At 38.7% G+C, this 21,638-nt stretch overlaps 1 protein-coding gene across 1 annotated transcript in view; it reads right to left on the bottom strand.

Moving 5' to 3' along the window:
• Positions 1-14,850: 14,850 nt before the first annotated feature.
• Positions 14,851-21,638, bottom strand: part of kcnk3a (potassium channel, subfamily K, member 3a) — a gene marked incomplete at both ends in the record, with an annotated part of 30,684 nt that continues 23,896 nt past the window's right edge. The window contains one exon of the mRNA XM_079214709.1: positions 14,851-15,767. Coding sequence (XP_079070835.1) covers positions 14,851-15,767 — 917 coding nt within the window. The remainder of the gene's footprint in view (positions 15,768-21,638) is intronic.

The following is a 21,638-nucleotide window of genomic DNA, read 5'->3' as shown; positions in this document are numbered from 1 at the left end:
TGGCTGTCCTCTTTTGCTATAAACAGCTGTGGGAAAATCTTAAATAAAGCCAGCCGTGGCCCATCTTTTACACAGCCTGTCATCATTCCAGTCTAAATGATTTTTTTTCTAATACTAGTTACTCATGTTTTTACCACTCATCTTATAATGTTCTGTAGTGAGACTATACAGCTTTGTCTGCTGCTTTCTTTACTCATTTGACTGTTCTGCTGACATCAGCTATCATATTGGCTACAACTATGAACATGTAATACTGCTGCAGTTTGACAGTCCTTCTCATACTGTTTACTTCTCATGTTGCTTGTGGTCATGTGAAGCCTTGCAAACTGGTAACAATGACGAAATACTATCATCAACCTCGTATAATATTGATACTTCCATGACCATTGGTTCTTTTACAGCCACAGCACGGCCATTACTATGACTGCTTGGGCTTACATATTTACTTTAGTACTACAGTTGTCTCACAAGTAGGTACGGAAGCTACTATTGCTGGCTTTTACTACTGCCACTGATTTTATGTGTCTGGAAAATTGTCACTTCAACTTAATTTTGTTAGCCTCTCTGTTGATTAAACATGTTTCTTACCCCCTGACCAATTCATGACTGCTCATATTGCCTCTCTTTTTCTTTAAACTAAGCTACCACAAGATGAATCCCAACATCGTTGATATATTATTCCATTAGACACAGTAAACCAGGGTTTACATTTGCAGTAATAATTATTCGTGAATAAAGTATAGGTGATATTAATTTATAGTACAATACTACAAAACAACTGAACAGTATTGTACTATGAAACACAGTTACAGTATCATACCCTAACATATGTTTTAAATATGGTACAGTTAAAATATAATACTCCAAAATATATTGTATGTATTGTACTATAAAACAGTTACAGTGAAATACTTCAGAGCATATTTAGAGAATCATTACTACTCAGAGAGCAGTAATAGTGTTTTGAGAATCACGGTCAAGCTGGTTTATTGTTCAACATCATAACAGTGAAGTTTCTGCAAACAGGTGATTGGGTAACTTACTGGCAAAAATACAATAAAAAGTCTCACAGATGAGATTAAGGAGTTTTCTGCTCTGTGACTCTTTGTGAAGCATCTCATCTCTCCTCTCACAAGCAAAGCCACTTAACATTTATCTCTCATAACTCTGTTCAAGTGCTTCTATGAATGCAAACACCTGGGACTGTCTTCAGACTATCGATCTCATGTATGTCACATCGAAGTAGAACATGGTCTGTAGATTTCTAAACCAAACAAAAAAGACAAAGAGACCCAATGACATTGGTGGGTGGATCGATACGTAAAGTATTGATTCCACCTGGAATTGTGTTTAGTATTTAATAGGGTCAATATGTCAATAGGGTCGATATTCAAAAATGACATCATGTTCTGGACACATGAATGCTTTTCTTAGTGCACTCTTTGCAGTAAACATTGTTAAATTTGCCATGGAAAAAAGTCTGTGTTTACATGCATGTGTGATTTACAAAGAATAGGAAAAAGAAAGGCCTAATGTTTGGCAAATCATTTGGTGGTAATGAAAGTGTCATCAGACGCAGGCTCTTTACAATGCATTAACCTCTTAAACCATGACAGGATTCTCCTCGTACAAATTTGTGTCGCTTATAGTAATAAAATGAGTCTGTATAATTTTGTGTTATCGTCCACCTGTCATATCAGCATGAGCTATTCAATGCAAGAGTAACTATTTATTCAAATGCATGTACTGCAGTACATCTGCTCAACATCATCTTCAATGAACCTTTTAATTCTTTAAATGTGCCCTTAAAGAATCTGTGGCCGCCATGAAAAAAATATGAGTGCCCAGGAGCATTATCATTTCAAGCTGAATGGCCCGGAAACATTTGATTGACAGCCAACCTCCAGTGGCGTGAGGTTGGACCTGCGGGAGGGAAAGGTGGCGGGGCAGCACTTTATATGTACACGCAGCTCATCTGAGGCCACTGACATGTCACATGGCAGGGTCTGCTGAGCAGAGGCTGGTCACAGCTTTTTTAAAAGCTTCATGTGAGAAATGTTCACCTTTCTGACCACATAATTATTCATGATCACGCTAAGCATTCTGCATATATCACTGTTGACCTGTGACATCGTGCTGTTGCGTAACATGTGCATCTGCTCTGTCCAGAGCAAAATGCAGGACTGTTCACCTGAAGACAAATGAAAGCAACAATGTGTTCACTGAGAGGCTTTACATAATCTACCATACTAATAAAGTTTACCTTTAATTACGTGTGACTCATTTTGAGGCAACAATATTTAGATATTTTTTCTTTATTGTAAACATGTTATGATATATGACTGAAAAAGCTGTATTGCAGAGTTATGTTGATTCTTACAATCCCAAACCTTTAAAAAATCACATTTTTGTATTTATAAAAAATGTATATAAGAGTTGATTGTTTTATGTAGTTTAATTTTAAAATGTGGTCAAAACATTCAAACATTCCTAAACCCTTAAGAATCCGCTGTCCCTGGTCTTGTAGGGTGACTTTAATACTATTTGGTTAATTTTATGCAATTGTATGATCTGCTCAAAATACTAGAAAGAAACTAAAATCTTTGAGGTTCTTAGAAACCCCTGAAACTGTGGAGATGAATAATTAAAAAGCCTTATATACTTACTGTATCTCCATTCATTTATCAATTGACCTCAAATTTACATCTCAATCAAAATGGACCAGTTTCAAGTGAAACCATGTAGATGCAATCAACTGAAAGCATGCAGATGGCCCATTAAAAGGCTTAACTATCAAGGCAGGTTTACTGCATATGTAATGTGCGTGTGAAGGTCACATGATCAGCTCCTCTCACCTGCAGAGACCGCTGAACAGAAAAAAATAAGAATTTACTTAAGAGGAGAAGGCCTATTATTTCATATGGAGAAAGTAAATAGAGATTGTTTTGCTTGATGGGAAATCCTTCCTGTCCCATTACACAAAATGATATGGAAATTAATACATGATTCAAGCATTAAACCGTTAAAATGTTGTCGTTCAAATGGAGAACAGCTGGCATCACAAGATATTTCATTCTTATTACCCCAAATTATATTTGCATCATATGCATTATCTGTCACTTCTGAGCCTCTGCACTAACTAATGTGTGCATTGACTGTGCCAAGAAAGGTATAACGTTACACTTAAACGATAAAGTGATGTTCAGGGCTAAAATATGTTTAATTAGAGATACTGGCCAAAAATATTTTTTTTGTCGTTTTATCATAATTTATGATCGGAAACTGTCAGTTGTCTGCTCACTTTCAGATGTTTACATTCATCCTGCGGCTGCAGTCGGGCCTTTCCTGTTGAAAAGGTGGCTCACCCTTACTGGCATTGTTTGTATTGATTTACAGCACTGACATTTATTGCATGAACTATTAATTCCAGAATAGAATAAACAACACCTACCATGAACTCTGGAGACACAAAGCAAAACTTCCAGGCAGAGCTATTGTTTAAATATCTTTCTTTCCAATTAGTAAATTCTAACATGTAAGAGAAAGGACCCGAGACAGCTATTCATTCAGAAATGAAAGTCAAATTAGGAATGTAAATCTGTAACCAAACTGTATATAGGAAACTCCCATTTTTCGGAGGTTTGAGATTCAGTTGATTGAGATATTATTCACGATTATTCACGACACAGCAGGGCTCGCAGCCACAGTCAAGTCAGGAGCTGGAGTCCATATTTGGCCACATAACACAAGGACAGAGTCTTCTTGTGTGAGGATGAGATGTATCTGCTGGACTGTAGAGCCACCTAACCTCCCAAAACTAAGACTGGTTAGATTTAAATGCTTTATTATGTTTTATAGACATGCAATGATGGATAATTTCTTTAATTTAACAACAACAAATCCTGAACCGAAACTAGAATTAGAGGAAAAGGACAACTATCAGATAAGAATAAGTAAGAAAACTAATTAAAAAGCTTAATTTCATGTTTTTATTTTCATCATTGACACAACATGCAGGTTGCAAACACTATTTTGTATACTGCAACTTTACTGTTGACTTTGCAAAATGTTAATAAAACAAATTTGTTATGCTGTGTATCTTAAAATATGACACAATCTCTGACGCAGACACAGCTGACCTGCGACTCGCTGTCCCCCCTGTCCACTCGTCTTCTCTGTATTATCCACTGTATCAGCAACACACCAGGACAGAGACTGTCGCTGTCATGATTCTGCATCAGCTGCTGAGTGTTGTCATTGGTTACGCAATCACTCTCCAGCGGTGCTCCATGTTCTAGCAGCAGAACCTGCTCTCTGTCTTAGTCCCTGGATGGAGAGAATAGGCCATCAAACACACAGAGCAGAGTCATTATTAAGTAGTTTGTATAAGAGATACAAATCGTTACAGAATTGATGGCTTTTATGTCTGCCAGTCCTGCACATTTTCAATCCATGGGGGATTTAACTCACGTTTTAAGGTCCTTAAACTTGAACTGCAACTAAAACACTTAAAAGTAATACAACATCATCTTGCACATAAAACCACATTCTCTGATTAATTGTATTATTCATAAACAGAAATTCAATCAATCGAAGCAGTGAAAAGAAATTGTGTGTGATTCTCTCTATTCTTATCATGAGTCCACCTTAATCATTTTCTACAATAATGATATGTATGGTGTACTAATAACACTGTCATATAATTATGAGTGCTTTCAACACATCCATGAGTTTCTTAAGCGCTAAATAAACATTACGAACAGCACGCCATGCAAGGGATTTCCCGATGTTCTCCACATCGCCGACACTGTACAAACATGTACCAGTCGCAAAAAAAGGTCAAGGCTGTGATCCAGTCTGCATACAGCCTGTGATCCAGGCTATGCATACAGTATGTGAGACGGCTTGAAGAGGTCTCGTAAATAAATGATTCCTTGTCAGCAGAATCGATAGCGCTCGTACAGGATAGTCCTATAGTATTTATTATATTTATTAGGAGAGACATGAAAGAAACCCTTACTTTGATGTTCCCGGTGTATTTAGGGGGAAAGAGAGAGAGAGAGAAATGTGATGAAACATGGTAGGAGGGAGTAAGAAAGACTGTGTCTCACATTTTCAAAGAAAGAAATGGTCTAAACTTGACCCCTCTGACCCCTTATAGCCTCCACTTTCACCAAACATCCTCTCTTTAATATAAACCTGCAGTGGGGAGGGGGAGGATGACGACAAATACATTTTTACGTTGGTTACACCAATTAAGGCAAGCAGAAAACGTTTCATACAGAAAAATTACTTTAAAATGTTGTTCCTAGATGTTCGAACTTTGAAACCGATCAATTTGACCAGGAACAAAACAGGAGGGTTAAGGGATTTGGATGTGTTGCTATGGTGATTTTTCCAAACTTGCTTCGTAGAACCAAAAAACCTGACCTGCTCCATCTTATCCTGAAAATTCTCCAGCTAACCCAGTAAGCCAGGTACGAGGAATAGGGACGATTTTGAGGGATGAGTGTGATTCTTGAAATTGATCTGAGGATGCTTTGAATGCAACGTATTTTCTGTTGCTATTTCTTATTATCGGAAGCTTTAATAGGGCTATTTTGAGATCTTCCCACAGTTGCCACTGACTGAAATCTTTGCTAAAAATCTTGAGACTCTGACTGTCCATTATTTCTGAGTATGGGTTATTAATGGAGCCTTTATTATATCAATCAGCGGTACATCAGTGGTTTCGGTCTTTGAGAATATTGTTAGGGTAAGATAATTGTGGTTGTGAGTAGAAAAACCAGATGATTATCAATCGTGTTAATACCATCATTAATCCCTCAACATTACATTCTGCAGAATATCCCTTTCTTTGTTGGGTATGGATTTCACAACAATCACTTCAGCTCATATCTCATATTTGATTATCTAACAGTCGAGGAGCTTCACGACATTACCAGGGTGTGCGGGGGTACAGAAAGCCTGGCAAATTTTCCTGCAGATCTTCTTGGAGGACACCTAATCACAAGTGACACAGGAGCAGCACTGCAGATTTGATAGTAATCCATGCTGAAGTCAGAAACATTTTCAAGCTCTCAGCGGTTCTTTCTAGATAAAAGGGCACAATTGAAATTGTGCCATGGCGGCTGCGATGTGATACCCATTTCAATCATTTACACACACCTTAGGCTATAGGAGTAAGGAGTCAGAAACCTAGACTATGCTGCCCAGTAATTTACTGTCAAGCTTTGAAATCTGCCACAACACACAGCAGCTTGTATTTGTTGCTTGTTATTGAATATTAATTAACCGGTTCTCTGACAATATGCATGTTACAACACAAAGTGTTGATACGTCTTAAGGATGCACACTTTGTCTGAATCTAGACATTTGAGCGCACATCATAATAACGAAACATGTCGCATGGATGTTGGAAAATAAAGAATGAAACACAAACACAATGACCTATTTCTCTTTTGGCTGTCAAAACAGAGCTGAGCCTACAGCGTTGACATAATATGACAGAGTCTTCCTGAAGCTCTGACTAGTCTGGGAAAAGATGGTGTTGCTTTTTTCAGTTTGAAATCAATGCATTGCGACGTTGGGAAAAGAAAAAGTATCTGAAGGAATAGGTAGGAAGAACATGAAGTATATTACAGTAAGAATGGGTGTAAATAAAATAAGGAGTAAAAAGATAATAAATAATAGTGAAATTAAATGATTTAATTTCTTCCTCAGCAGCTTCAATCCTGAATGAAAATACTACATGTTTGAATGACTGTAAGGCCTCTGAACTCTACTTTACTCTGCAGATTGTGTTTCTGCAGGACGTGCAGGTTGTTTGATGTCTGATGGCTCTGATGCTCTCTTCTGATTTTCCTTCTGCAGAGAAGCTCTATCAAATCAACCTGGCAAACCTCCACATTAGTCCCGTATTACTTCTGATCTGTTTACAGACCCTTTGATGATCCAACACCAGATGAGCTTTTTGAAGTTTTCACGAAGACCTGTACGTATATTTTTCCACAGCTTTTCTTCACCAGGTTTGGTCTGCGGAGACGAAGGATGTCGTACATGGCAGAGCATTTACAGACAGAAAAAGTAACACAGTTTATCGTGTAAATAAATTACTAGTGAATGTGGAGAACAGAGAGCAGCAGCACGCGCACTCCTTTAACCGTTTAATTAGTTGTTCCCTGGAGTGTACACTCTCTTAGTCTTTGAAGACATTTTAATAATTTGCAGTTGTATTCATAAGCTTATCAGGACTGTCTCGCTGACTATGGAGGGAGATTCCGCTCAGTAATGAATTCACTTAACCATACAAATTCAGATGAAGCTTTACTATAATATGACCAGTGCTAAAATATTTTTACAAAAAATATTTTGCTCCTGTGAAAATGTAATTGTGTTATTCGTCATTAATGCAGCATGAGCAGAAAATATCTGCATCCAGGGCTTTAGGGTTTAGGTGTTGGCCTTTGTCCCATTTAAACAAAGCTTGCGTCCCCTTGACACTTGTTGCCAGTTGTGACCAATTCAAGACAGATTTTCTTTTTTATAAATTCGAGAAGTAAAATGATCCAGTTATTCACAAAAGACAAATAAAAGAAGAAAGCCCATGAACAACATTTTAAGTGGAGCAGAAATACGTTTTTCTACTTTCCTATCTATGTTATCATCTGTTGTTCTGCGGCTCCCAAAGGTTAGGACCTTTACTACGGCTAAAATGATTAGGGCAGCTGAGGCTCAGGAGGGACAGCGGGTCATCCATTTCTCACAGGTTCTTGGCTCAATCCCAAACTCCTCTCCACATGTGTCTTTGAGCAAGATATTAACCCTAAGATTCTCCTGGTAGGCTTGTGATTTGTATTAAGTGAAGACTATTCACTTCTTTATGGTGGAGCTATAGGAGGATATGTTTGTTTGTTTGTTGTTTTTTTAAGTAGAATCAAACATAGTGACTTTAAATTAGCTTCTGGCTCAGGCAAATTGACACTTATAATTAAGCTGCATGAAGCAGCTTAATTATAAGGGCCAATTTCTGTTGGTCACAGACTGGAGCTCATCGGTCTCACGGCTTTACAGTTCCTCTGCAGCACATCAGGGTTGGCAGTGAAATCAGTAACATGGCTCCTGGTCTGATTCTGCATGATCTCACTATAGTGTTCCCGTTTGTTCTCGTATGAGCTGACGGCATCAACTGATCAGAAGAACATCTCGCCAAGTGCCAACAGCCTGTTTGGCCACAAAGCTGGGTTCATGTCTAGAGCCATGCAAGCAGAATAATTACAGAGGAGATGGGAGGTGGTGGGGGTGGTGGGGGGAAGAGGAGTCGTGCCTGCAGAGCCGGAGGTCACAGTTATGTAACACCATTAATGTCAAACCATCACATAAGACCCTTGCCAGCATCCCTGTTGCTGGATGCCATTTTCTCTTTACATTAGCTAAAATGACGACAGTACAGCCGATCTGAAACGTGGAAGCCAGATGCTTCCAACCAATGTGTCCCAATGGATTCAGGGGTAAAATGAAGATGGAACAAGGTCAGTGTGGTCTGACATCTATGGAAATGTTTTTTTATTTTTAAGTTGTGTCAATAAACCCTATCTGTTTAGCACTTATTTCTGATTGGTTTGTACAGAGCATGTGCATGTGGATTCCTCCTGTGATTGCTCTCACTTTTCACAAATAACTTAAAAACAGAATTAAATAAGAGAAAAGAAATATCCATTATGACAAACATCCCAATCATTCAACTGCTACAGGGAGAGAAAAGTTCCAGTTGTTATCTGGAGAAAAATGAAAGAACTTATTCTCTAATCTTGGTCTTTAAATGTCACCAACTAGTGAAATGATCCCCAGTGAGAATATGTGTGGATATATTGCCTCATTTTGACTTATTGACACACACAAAAACATTCCTCATCCAAATTGCCATTATATATTTAAGTTGTAATGGATATGTTTGATTAACTTCTTTGTTAAGGGCACATTATTTCATTTCCTTCTCAGAAATCACGTTTTGGAAACATACATTATTTATCATCTTTGTCCAGTAAAGCCATCTGACCTGAACAGAATAGAAAAAAAATACAATTTATAGACCTGAGTAAAGAGACTTTTTGGCATCATTTCTTTCTGTTGAGAAAGTAAATGTTCATTGAGATCGCAGCAGCTACTGTTTAGGACTGACTTTATGTCATGATTTCACAAGAAGCACGAAGACACAATGGTGTTCAATTTATCTATTTGTATTTTAATGTATTTAGCTTTTAGTGCCAACATGAAACAACTGTCATTTCATTTCATTTAATTTTTTATTTATTTGAACAGGGACCGTACACATCAATCAACCCAAGGGTAAATGTGTCAGTCTTAGCTAAGGCTAAATTTCAACCGTAGTCCCTGTGGCCAGATATAACAAGCCATCACTAAAGGAAAGAAATGGTTATAACAAAACATCATAAAAAGCAATAAACATACAGGTTACGATCAAATATATAAATAGGCCTCATCATAAAATCATAAAAACATCATAAAGATCAATAAACATACACACATTTTGTACACACAATCATTGAGGAGGGAGTCACGATTCATGTCTGAGCTTGATGTCAGCAGACAGTTGAATGGTAATGTTGAACAGTAAATAACCTAAGCAAACCCTTCTATCACAACTAAACAATGTATACAATACTCATATCATAGTTAAAGGAATAGTTCAGAATTGTGGGAAATATGTATATTCACTTTTTTGCCTCGAGTTAAATGAGACGATTGATACCGCTCTCACGCCTGTACAGTAAATATGAAGCTACGTCTAAGCAGCTTAGTTTAGCATAAACAGGAGAAACAGCTCGTCTGGCTGTTGTAGAATGAAGAATGAGAGTAGCATCAATCTTCTCATAAAAATGAACTCAACTCAAATTTTCCTCTATGTGGACAGAAGACAACAAAGAGAAGAAGAAAAAACTTTAAAACGTTCCTGCCAATGAGAAATAATAAAAAATAAGAAGGACACAGTGAAAGAAGACATTTTTTGGGAGGGGAACTGGGCCTATAGCATTTATGTTTGACATCTGGTTGAATTATTTTTTTCATGGGTGGCAACAAGTAGTGTGACATTTACAGAAAGTATTTCTTTGCTGTCAATCTCAACAAAGCAAATAGTGATGGGGAAGCATCATTTTGACATCAGTTGGTAATGCCCACCATCCTTCTTTCTTCAGGAGAGATGGTTTTCAGAGAAAGACATTTCCTCTGTGATTAACAACAGAGAGTGGAGCATCCCCTCCTGAGATAAAGGTCCTGGCAGTATTTTCAGTTTCCTGTGAAAAATGATTCTGCTTAATGCAACGCAATGGGATTGAGGTGTGAGAGGAACTGAATACTGGACATTCAGATGTAGAGGCTCTGGAAAGATTAGAAACCCATCATCCACTAAACAACCACTGTCATCCTCTCCGCTTTCATTTATTCCTGTGAATATGCACTGCTGACTCTGAAAAGGACTCATCCAGAGATTATTTTGTGGAATAATAACTGCTGGTTCTACAAGTTGCCAATTTTGGGAGACAAAAGAGTGACATGATAAGCTTGAAATAAATAAAGGAGGAGGTGGTTGAGTGTTTGCAAATGTTGAAGAAACAATTATGATGGAGAATACACACATGTCAGATGTTTTGTGAGGAGTGTAGTGTTTGTTTTCTTGCCAGCCCCCTTTTAACCTCCTTGTTAAGTTACAATCACATGAGTGGCTTCTTCCCTAAAAATAAATGCCTGGATTTGACAACATTCTCATTACTCACGGTTCTACTCTAACAAGGTAAAGCTGGTTATTGGTGAAATGGCTTTTTATTCTGTTGGAGAGAGGCTGCTCTGTACTTTATGGATTTGTCCACTTATCTTGCACCTCTAAGAATCTGTACTTTTATCTGAAATGCCTTACATAAGAAGACGAAAATGTACACAATGTATATATGTCTTTGCAATTCATATAAATGCGTCTTCAACCTCTTCTTTTAGTTTAACATGAGCATTACTTAAGATAGAAAATCTCTTCAGTTTATTTTGTAATGCTTGGCTGGCCAAGCATGATGTACTGCGTGCCGCCTGTCAGATGTCATTTGTGTCCTTAAACTCATAGATCCATGCATTTTTAGTTTTCTCATATTATAGCTCTAAAGAAGTGATCAACAGTGTCTTTAAAGAAGACTGAGAATGGCATCTTCAGAAGGGTTTGAATAGCGCTACAAAACCTTGATAAATAGTGCAGAACCGAAATACTGAATAAATTAGAGATTAAATAAACAAAACCATCAAAAACATGCGCCATGACGTTTTTTAGTATTGTTTTGGGGAATTTGGAAAAGAAGGAGAATATTCCATTGAAGTGCACAAAAAATACCCATTGAGGGATTTTCTAACAATTTTAATCAATGTTTTTCCACTCAAATTATATAATGATTATTATGGTTATTTGGTGGCTATCAAAAAGGAGATATAGGTGCACTGGGGGACTTTCAACTCTTTCAACTCAGTATATCTCAAAATAATAATAATTAGAAAAATAATGAAAGAATATTTGGCAAGACACCTTTTAATTATGTACATCTTGTTTCAATTAAATTATTGTCTTTTTATTCAATACATCATGTTTGCCAAACCACTCTTATATTTAGGTCTGAAGCATCCAGGATTGTCTTTTTTAGTCATATGTTCACACTTTGGTTAAGAATTTGTTCAGAACAAAACATGTAACGGAATCAGAATCATTGGGTTTGACTGAAGAAACTGGGATATACAATTGTTGTTAATCTGCATGATAGTGGTAATTGAAAACCTGATACATGGAAAATACACTGTAGGCCTATAAAGAACATGGCATTGTGCCAAACATATTTCCCTGAGGAGCTCTATAATCCAAAATAAGAGACTGCAATACATAATCCCAGTATTTTGGTTCTGCAAGACATGAACAAAACTAATCAAACAACAAGAGATGCCCAGTCTCAAGTCATTGATTACCATATATGTCAAACATCTATATTGTTGTTACGTCAATGATATGTGTTACTCCTTCTTGATTGTATGTGTGTTGGTGTCGTATGAATCAGAACAACAGATGTTGTAAAGATAAAGATGAACTGTAGAGCACGTCAGGCCTCATGTCAGGCCTCGCTTGCTGAAGGATGAAGGGTAAGGACATCGAGGTCTCAGCTGATCGCTTCTCCTTGTAAGTGGAGTGGAAGAGTTCATGGTTTGCAGCTTTAAAGGTGAGAATATGACAGTTATATAACAAACATCATAACATGGTTGAGTAAACTTAGAGTCACCTCGTCCTAACTTTGGTTATTTAATGTAGCACCAAAGCCTCGCTGAAAAGTTTGCCATGATGAAAGCAGCGAAGACATTGTGAGTTTTGCTGCAGCATTGTCCGAACAGGCTACCATGGTAAGTATGTGTTTTACTTCATTTAACAAGATGGATTTCTCTAAAAATGTTTATGTTTCATTTATACAGCATGTTTTATAAATTAAAAAGCAACTTCCTGTGGTTTACATGAGCACAAAACCAATCTTGAGTTAAAACAGGAAGAAACAGAAGCAGAAACAAATAAGGTACAAGATCAGTGAAAAATCAGTGAAAAAATATATTATTAGAAAAATGGTGACTCCTTTGACATAAACAGGACCAAACATTTTTTCTGAAAGATCTGAGTGTGATCAAAATGCAAGTTTTTAAAATGTAATGCTGCATGTTTACTCTGTCCCATAAAATGAAAAAAAAAAACATTCGTTATATAGTTTGTGAAAAGTAGTTTTCTCCTGTTGAGTTCCACAGAGAAAAAACTATTCAGAGCGCTTCATTGACTTTGTGTTGAAGGTGCCATGCACCTCTCTATAGCCTGCTAGGAAACAAAAAAATGCCTAGAAGCTGCTACGTGGTGAGATGTTGGGTAAAGAACCGAGAACTGAGTTTTGATAAACTCTCGAACCGAGAAAGTGAAGATACAGGCACTAAGATGTAAGGCATCAGCAGGAAGAAAAGTGAAACAGTGATCCTAACACCCGTTACGTGTGCAACCAGCATTTTACCAAATGTCCTTTTAGTGAATTGGCGTCTCCTGAATTTTCATTTAGTTTTCATTGACTCTATTTGAGCAGATGTCTCAACAAACTGAATGATTAACAGTCATATCAATACACCTTCAGTAAGACTTGATGAGGAGTTAACACTAAGGATATTAAATAACGATGGGCACAATTAAATAAATGTGTCACCAATAATAACAAGATAAAAGTTATTAGACACTCAAAGGAATAAACTGTTGTTTTAATTTAAATCATATTTTATTATGACTGAAAAAAAACAAATGGTAAATGTATAGCCACACACAGAACCAACTGCAGTCCCTCTTTTAGTTCATGAGGGATGAACAAAAATAACAATGTTGATAAGACAGTTCCAGTATAAAAGAAAAGCAAAAAATGTGACGGAAAATAATGTGATATGACTAAAATATTGAGAAAACTAGAAAAAAGAAAGAAATAATAATAATCATGATGCAAGAAAAGGACCAAAACAAGGACACAAATGAACACTGCATAAAGACCTCATTTGGCTGAATCAAGTTTGTTTTGGTTGGAGCAAAGACCCCAAAGTGCATGAGGTGCAAACTCTGAGGCCATTTACAAGTGAGGTTAACTGCTATTATTCTCAATCATTTATCACACAGAGTATCAAGTCAAACATTGAAGACTGATAACACAAGAAAAAATTAATTAGAGCGTAATATTCACAAAACAAAACATAATGTGATTTGATTAAATAAAAAAATAAAATAGTGCGCTGAATGCCCAAAAGCACATACAACTGTCTTCTAAGGTGCCACAGTGAATACGATATGACTCTCTACTTTGCACAAAGTGACCTTATATGCTCTAAGTTAAACTATCAGAATATAGTTGTGCTATATGAAAACATATGATGAGCAACAGGTACATACAATAGTTTGATGTGCAGGAAGACACTATGCAAAACCGATTCATAGTGATGAGGTCTGAAAGGGTCGGCAGGGAGGCCTAAGTGGTTAGAGACATTGTTACAGGTTTGATTCCCACAACAGCTACAAGTGTCCCTTCAGCAAGACATGCTCGATCGCTCTCCATCTGTCATTTAAATGCCGTCAATGTGTGTTTTCTTATGGAGGGAAAGACGACACACAGGAGAAGACACTGAGAATATGTTTTAAATCTTTCACTGAAAAAATAAGCTTTCCCTCAATACCACTGACAGAACTAGTGACGTGTCCAAATATATACAACATTTCATTTCACTGCAGTGAGTATAATACTTACAACCAAAGACCCCTTTTGGAAAAAGGGTATTTAAGATTATCCAATAAAATATTTCTTCATTTCGGGACATAATGCACAATCCCTCTTAAAAGCATGTCTCACAGTGTACTTTGTCCCTTTTCATATTAGAACATGAAATTCTATGTTATGAACGAAAGAAAAAATACTGAATTCAATATTATGATAGTTAATATTACAATTCAGAGGTGCAGAGAGAGCTGCACGTGTTTTTTCGCCTGTCTTCTAACAGCAACAGTTCCAGAGTTTGTGTAACGAATGCATCTTAAACAACCATTAGCACAACGATGTTTGTCCTAAATGGTTTGTGCTTCGCTAATGGAGGTTAAATACAAGCTGCAACACCAGGCTCTTCAGTGCCAGAAAGAAGCAAACATCTCTTCAGGTCTGGAGTTGTGTCCCTGTGATGTCCGCAGCTAATTCATTACCACAGTAGAAGAGTCCCTTAGTGGGACTTGACCTTAAAGCCAGAAATTCTCCAGGTTTAGATGGAGCTTCTGCGTTTATTGAGTTTTCTGTAGTTGATGCTGTGTAGACCAGTGGAAACCGAGCTGATGCCCGAGTTGCGTTGCAGGCTGCACACGCAGCCGTTAGAGTGCAGGGGATTTGAAAAAGCCTCGCCCTGCTCCATGTAGGTGTCCGAGCTGGAGAGGTCACGTGGGATGATCATGGGTATGGAGTATTGCAGCTTCTCTCTACTCTTGTACCAAAGGCAGGAGCACATAGATTGGAAGTGGAGCACTTCGGCATAGACATTACGGAGACCCCGGCTCGCCGCCCCTCCCCCACTACCTCCGACGGCATTTCCTCCGCCGCAGCCGGAAGGCGTGGAGGAGGAGGAGGCCTGGTCCGCGGAACAGTGGACGTGTCCGCCCGCCTGACCGTTGTGAGCGAGAAGAGCCCTCTTCTCGGCGTCCCTCTTCTCGTCCTCAGCGTTCATGGTCATGAACCGCAGCACCGCTAAGTTGAGGAAGGCTCCGATCACGGCCAGGCCCGTCAGGATGTAGATGAAGCTGAAGGCCACATACTTTGCGTTGGTCTGCAGAGCTTCCTTACTCTGCAGCGCTACATAGTCCCCGAAGCCGATGGTGGTGAGCGTGATGAAGCAGTAGTAGTACGCGTGAAAGAAGCTCCATCCCTCAAAGTATGAGAAGGCCAGTGCCCCCATACACAGCGTGCTCATGCAGGATATGAAGCCAAAAATCACCATGTTGACCATGGAGACCTCCGTGCGCCTCATGCCAAGGCACTTCTTCAGGCGGTGGAGCAGGAACCTGACAAAGGTGTTGATACGCTCGCCCACGCTCTGGAACATGACCAAGGTGAGAGGGATGCCCAGGAGGGCGTAAAGCATGCAGAACACCTTCCCTCCGTTTGTGCTGGGGGCTGCATGGCCATATCCTGAGGGGGAGAAGGAGAAAGGAGCAGCGTTACTAGGGCAGAACTAATTAAATCTGCAGAGCAGCGGACAAGGGTCTGAGAAAAGAAGGCCGGAGGCGCGGAACGTCAAACCCAGAGTAGAGAGATACAAAAACGATTTGTATTCTTTGAGCAGCATATCTTATGAATTCAAAGACTCTTCATTTCACAGAGGCAGGGTGCACTTGAAGATGAGGATGAACAGCAGCGTGGCGGAAATGGCGTAGTATTGATGTCTTGTATGGGAGAAAGGGCCTGAATAATTCATTGGCAATTGTCTCTACAGAGTGACTTCAGCTAATGAGTATTTGCACCTAATTAGTCCTCTACATTTTTCCAGATCAAACAAACATGATACGTTTTTTTGTTTACTTAGTAAAATCACTCTTTGTCCTTCTTTGAATGTTTGGATTATAAGAGCTCTGTAGCAGAATAGAGTGAGTCAGCAGTGTCTGACTCAGGGTCTGCGTGCGCTCCACTGAGTCTTCAGCCCAAAAAAATGATATCCAAATTCTGAGTTAGTTAAGCAGCTTTTTGCAGAACATGCCAAAGTTTGAAGAAGGAGCTTTTCCGTCATTTATTTCCCATTAAATCGTGACTGGCTAATACACCATTCACTATATAGATCTATTGTGTTGTCAGTGACTGAAATGGCCGGGTGGAGAATACTGTCCAGCCACCAGATAATTTCAGACACAGAATGACTCACACTGACTCTGAGTGATTCTGTATGCACTCAAACTGTAGAGCACATGAATTTCAGGATGGATTTGTGCTTCCTTCTGGCACATTTTAGGTTAAGCGGCAACCTTTTGTCTCATAACGTCATCCTCTCACTCCTATTGTCCCACAGCATACGGCACCCTTGCATGCAACATCCTTACCGACTGAGATATACTCCCCACATGTTGACCTGTTGCACACAGGAGCCGACAGATGATGTCCCTGATAACAATGGGAACAGCAAATGGAAAAGGTTGACCAATAGTTTGAATGTAATTACTCTAGGGGTTGATTTAATTCTTTGGGCCTTGGTTTTATTGTCACACTGATCCGTGCGGTTGAGCCATCTGTCTGTCTGGTGCCAAATCTGTTTAAAGCTTTCCCAGTGGGGCCGCCAAAATAAGAACCATTACAACTGATGTATCTCCTTGAAGGAAAAACCTGACCCGAGCAAAAAGACATGTTGCGTCATAGAATCATTGCCTATTTGTTATCTCATTCTTACAAAGACACTCATCCCATTTTCTGATGACAGAGAGGTACTCTGTTCTAATAAGTAGTGGATTTATTAAAACCATTTTACCAAGGAGACTTGGGAGAGACTTTTCATTTGAACCATTTATCCAATAAGGTTTCTATTTCAATTGTTTAATGAAAATAATTTACTTTTAGTTTAGACCTACTATTTAGATAATTTATCTGTTACTTTTATTCACTTCAAATAGTTGTTATTACTTTTACTAAATTATTTAGCTAACAATTTCAAGTTATTATTCAAAACCTTTATCTATTTCAAGCAACTGTGTTAGCTGCATTCATTAATGTATCTTTTAGTGAGCGATGCATTTATGCATTACATATAATTACCCCAATGCTTAGTTGATTTCTTCTAAATACTTATTGGTAACATTCATTTGACCTAACTATAAATAACAGGCATTCATTACTTTTAGCTTACTGTTTCAACATCTCTTCTTGCTTAAGAATTTCTATCATTTGATATTTTTATCTTTAAATGAGTTGGCCTATTCCACACTTTTTCAGTGACTTCTGGAGTGCTTTTTTCCAATAGATACTGCTCAGAAATGCACTAATCTATATGGGTAGTCTGCTCCCCAACATTTCAACATAGGTCTGTGAATTTTAACATGTTCTATTGGAAGTAATATGAAGTAATAGGAAGTAACATGAATATGTATTAAAATCATAACCCTCTGAATAAAATTTCCATTATTACTTCCATTTGAGAGGGTACAAGGCTCCCTCAAGCTCTGCACCCAAAACATATTATAATCCCAAATTGCATTGATGGTTCTTCAACCTTGCACAAGTATTTTCTTCTGACTTGACTCCTGGTTAAATCCAATGGAAATACAGTTTGATTTGTGTTCCATCATTTGCCTCTCATCGGGGAATTTATCCAATGTGTTGACAAGCAGCCACAGGTACCCTGCATTGACCCACAGTGTATGAAGTACCCATTATTTCCCATTATAAAAGTCTCATTTATACAGAATCATAATCCTTTTCATATCATATCCCATACAAAACAGTCCTACTCCAGTGTTTGGATTAGCGTATGTTAGTATGGTTGATGAAGTTGAAGTGAGGATACATTTTAGTCAAGTATAAGACAGTTAAAAAACACCCGACACATTGTTCACAACTTTCTGGTTTGTCTATATGAAGTTTACCTGATGAAGGTCTGCGAAAAAAATTAAATAAATATATTTTAATTTGACATGCTAAACATAGCATAAATAAATACCTAAATACATAAGCAGCACAGATGGCAGAATTGTTTTGGGGCATTGTACATTTCTGCAGACCCCAGGATACATTGGAAGTCAAAGTTTCTGAATCAAAAATATGTTTCATAACACATTATATCAGACTCGTATCACGCTTGCCGAAATGGTCAATGCCACAGGGTTACTTTGCAACAAAACAAATTTCAAGGTTAAGGTTTTAAAGATTATGGTTTGTGTTTAAATTAGGGCTTGGCATTATGAACCAAATTCAATAATGAAGTAAAAACTAGTGTATTGCGCGCTTTTATTTTAAAGTAATGTTATCAGAACAATAAAACCGGCACTCTGGAGCAACAGCAAGTTAACAACAGTATATAAATCAAAAATATATGCTAGGGAAGAAAAAAAAGATGTATTTTATTTTTTTAATGCTTCCATATGACTGGTCATTCAATTAAATATTGTATTTATTTTCAGATGTTATAGACTATTTTATTCTGATGTAAAACAGCTTAATATCATGCTGAAGAAGAAACATTTATCTTTTATCAGGGAACAACTTAAACAGTCTGTTCAGTAGTAAGGGTCCCTGTGAGGGACAAGCCACTCCTTCTTTTGTCCATGTTCAGTTTGTTGCTTACCTTAAAGATCTATGTTAAAGACCAGCAATTGATTAACTTTATACAAAAGCAATCAGTGCTTTTGATCTTGTTAAGTTCATTTTTTCTTACTCAGTGAGAAAAGTCCAGTCTGTGTTGGCTTGAACAAGTGCACTGATGTCTGGTTGAATGAGGTGGAGATGTAAAGGACAGCTAACAGGTATCTGTGAGGCGGAGCGGCTCGCGGCAGCATCCGCTGCTCGCTGAGGACAGAAACTACAGAACAATACGTGCTTCAGTCTGTTGGCAACAAGCCAGTCTGTGAGGCTGCGGAAGAGCGCACGCATACGTAAATCGCCTTCAGAGTAAAAGCAGTGCCGTTGTATTGCATTTATGGCGTGCATCTTATTTATTTATTTTTCTTTTTTGATTGACCTCACGCAGGCCGGACTGGGAGAGCCGTAAGATGCCCAGGTCTGAACTACGCCGTCTGGGAGAGATTTAAAGTGCAGCACCTGTATGCGGCAGCATTAAGCCCCTCCCAATGCAACAACAAAAGAAAACGAGTTAACGCTTGTAAGTAAATAAGTTAAATCCACTTGTTGACCACTCATTCATGACAAAAAGAGCAGGACATTGTGTTCAGGTGAGCACACGGGATGAGCTGCAGGCCTGTCAGTAGCTGTCAGCAGCAGGGAGCAGCTATTCGAGATGTGGGGACGACTGGAGTGACAGCGGTGCTCCTCCACAGCAGATGGAGGAGCTGGAGGCGACAAGCTCCAACGCTCCCGCCACTGTGTGTGAGAGTGGAGAGGCCCGCACGACAAGCTCTTCCTCCCCTCTTCCTCCCCTAGCCTCACCCGCTCCCCCGCAGCAGTGACAAAGTTATCATGAGACAGAACGTCTCCACGGCTTTCCTGGCACGCAGGGGAACGCCATCAGGGCCACTCGCTCTGTTTACACGGATTACAGTCATTGCCACTGGCAGAGGAAAAGTGCAGCCTCACCGCTCTGAAAGGTGAAATAAACAATGGACCGAAGAGGTTTGATTGACATCTGGAGAACCCTGGAACTCCTCTTGCACCGGCTGAAGCTGAAGCATTAATAGTCATTACGTTGGCTGCTATTTGCACATTTTTCATGGATAGACGGGGGAAAAACATAGAGGAGACATCTGGGAAATTACAGGCTATCAGGGAACAGTAATTCCCTCTAAATTTAGCTCCGTTTCTCAATTTGTGTAAGAATTGACACATAAAAGGAAAATCAAAGACTTTGCCGCAACCCGAGGCTAATTGTCTCATAACCTAATTTCTGTAATCATCATTTGAAAGGAAATATTAAAATTGCACAACATTCAAAGGCAATAAGAGCTTTTGAAAGACCTATTAGGCAAAAGTGACAAGCAGGCGAGGCGTGGGCTTCCACATGTCAGCAGAACACAGGTGCACCATACTCTGAACTGTAATTCCCTCCTCGCTGCTGCCTCTCATTACAGAATCATAAATTACAGCCAATCCTTTATGTTAAAGCCTCTAGCAACAGGCTATATTAAATGCTTCAAAACAAATCATTTCACAGAGAGCAGAAATATTCCCATGCAATATCTTTGCCATTCTAAAACACTGCCAATACAATTTGAAGTCTTAAATATATATTTGTCCCTCTAATTTCCCAATTTGTAATCCTCTCATTCATCCCAGCAGATGGACACACATCTTTATTCAGTGATGCCACATTCACATTCATTCAGATTTTTTAATTCAATGTTATTTTCCGACACTGCTCATCTGCAGCAATGCAAATAATATCATTGATGCTGGATATTGTTTCACCTTTTGGTGCTGTGATTGCTAGTTTGCCTCCAAAGATGACAGACAGCTCAGTGTGTCAGTGGTGTCCCTTCCTCTTGGTATATACCTCTAAAACACAGCATCACCCATCCAAAGTCTTCATTATACTGATTAATGAGGCAGGCTTTGAAAATACATCAAAGAATGGCATAATGGGCCTGTCAGGGCTCCAGCTCCGTGTCACTCAATTACATTGCCATTGATTATCAGGCACAATATGTTCTCGCCAACAAGATGAGGAGCACAACCTATTCATCAATCCCATCACCTCAGCTAATGGGGCAGGATTCTCTATATCAGGGCTAATTTATCAGGAATAAAACAAAAAAAAGGAGAAGCTGTTGAAACCCATGTGTGAGTCAAAATAAGAAACATCAGCATACAAACAAAAAGCCCAAAAGGTGAAATAAGTGTTTTCAGATTGCAAACATACATACCATGTTGCATACATCGAACAAAATGAACAAAAAAAATCTCCACAGAGGAGACTTCAGGATGTGGACTCAGCAACAGAAATACTGGTGGAAGCGTTGCTCTCTGGGGTTCAGCGGTGACTTATAATGTCCTCAGACATCTCTGCACCCTGGAGGCCAACCAGTGTCACGCTGTATAATACACTCATCAATGTGTGTGTGTGTGTGTGTGTGCGTGTGTGTGTGTGTGTGTGTGTGTGTGTGTGTGTGTGTGTGTGTGTGTGTGTGTGTTGAGAGCATGTGGTGCAGGGTTTCACTCCAGACTGAGAGGCAGAGGTGAAAACAGTAGCCGACTGGATACTGTTGTCTTTGTGTAACGATCGGATAGCATCTTGTGTGCTTAATTACTTTACGGAAAACATTCACAAAGTGTTGGTTGCTGTTATGCATAAAATGAATGAGGTTTGGTTTACCAAATGTATGTGAATTATGGGGAAATTTGTATAAATGATGA

Source organism: Taurulus bubalis (assembly GCF_910589615.1).
Source record: "Taurulus bubalis genome assembly, chromosome: 3".
Lineage (NCBI taxonomy): Eukaryota > Metazoa > Chordata > Actinopteri > Perciformes > Cottidae > Taurulus > Taurulus bubalis.
Note: the sequence above shows the minus strand (reverse complement) of the source record. Positions and strands in the feature narration are given on the sequence as shown.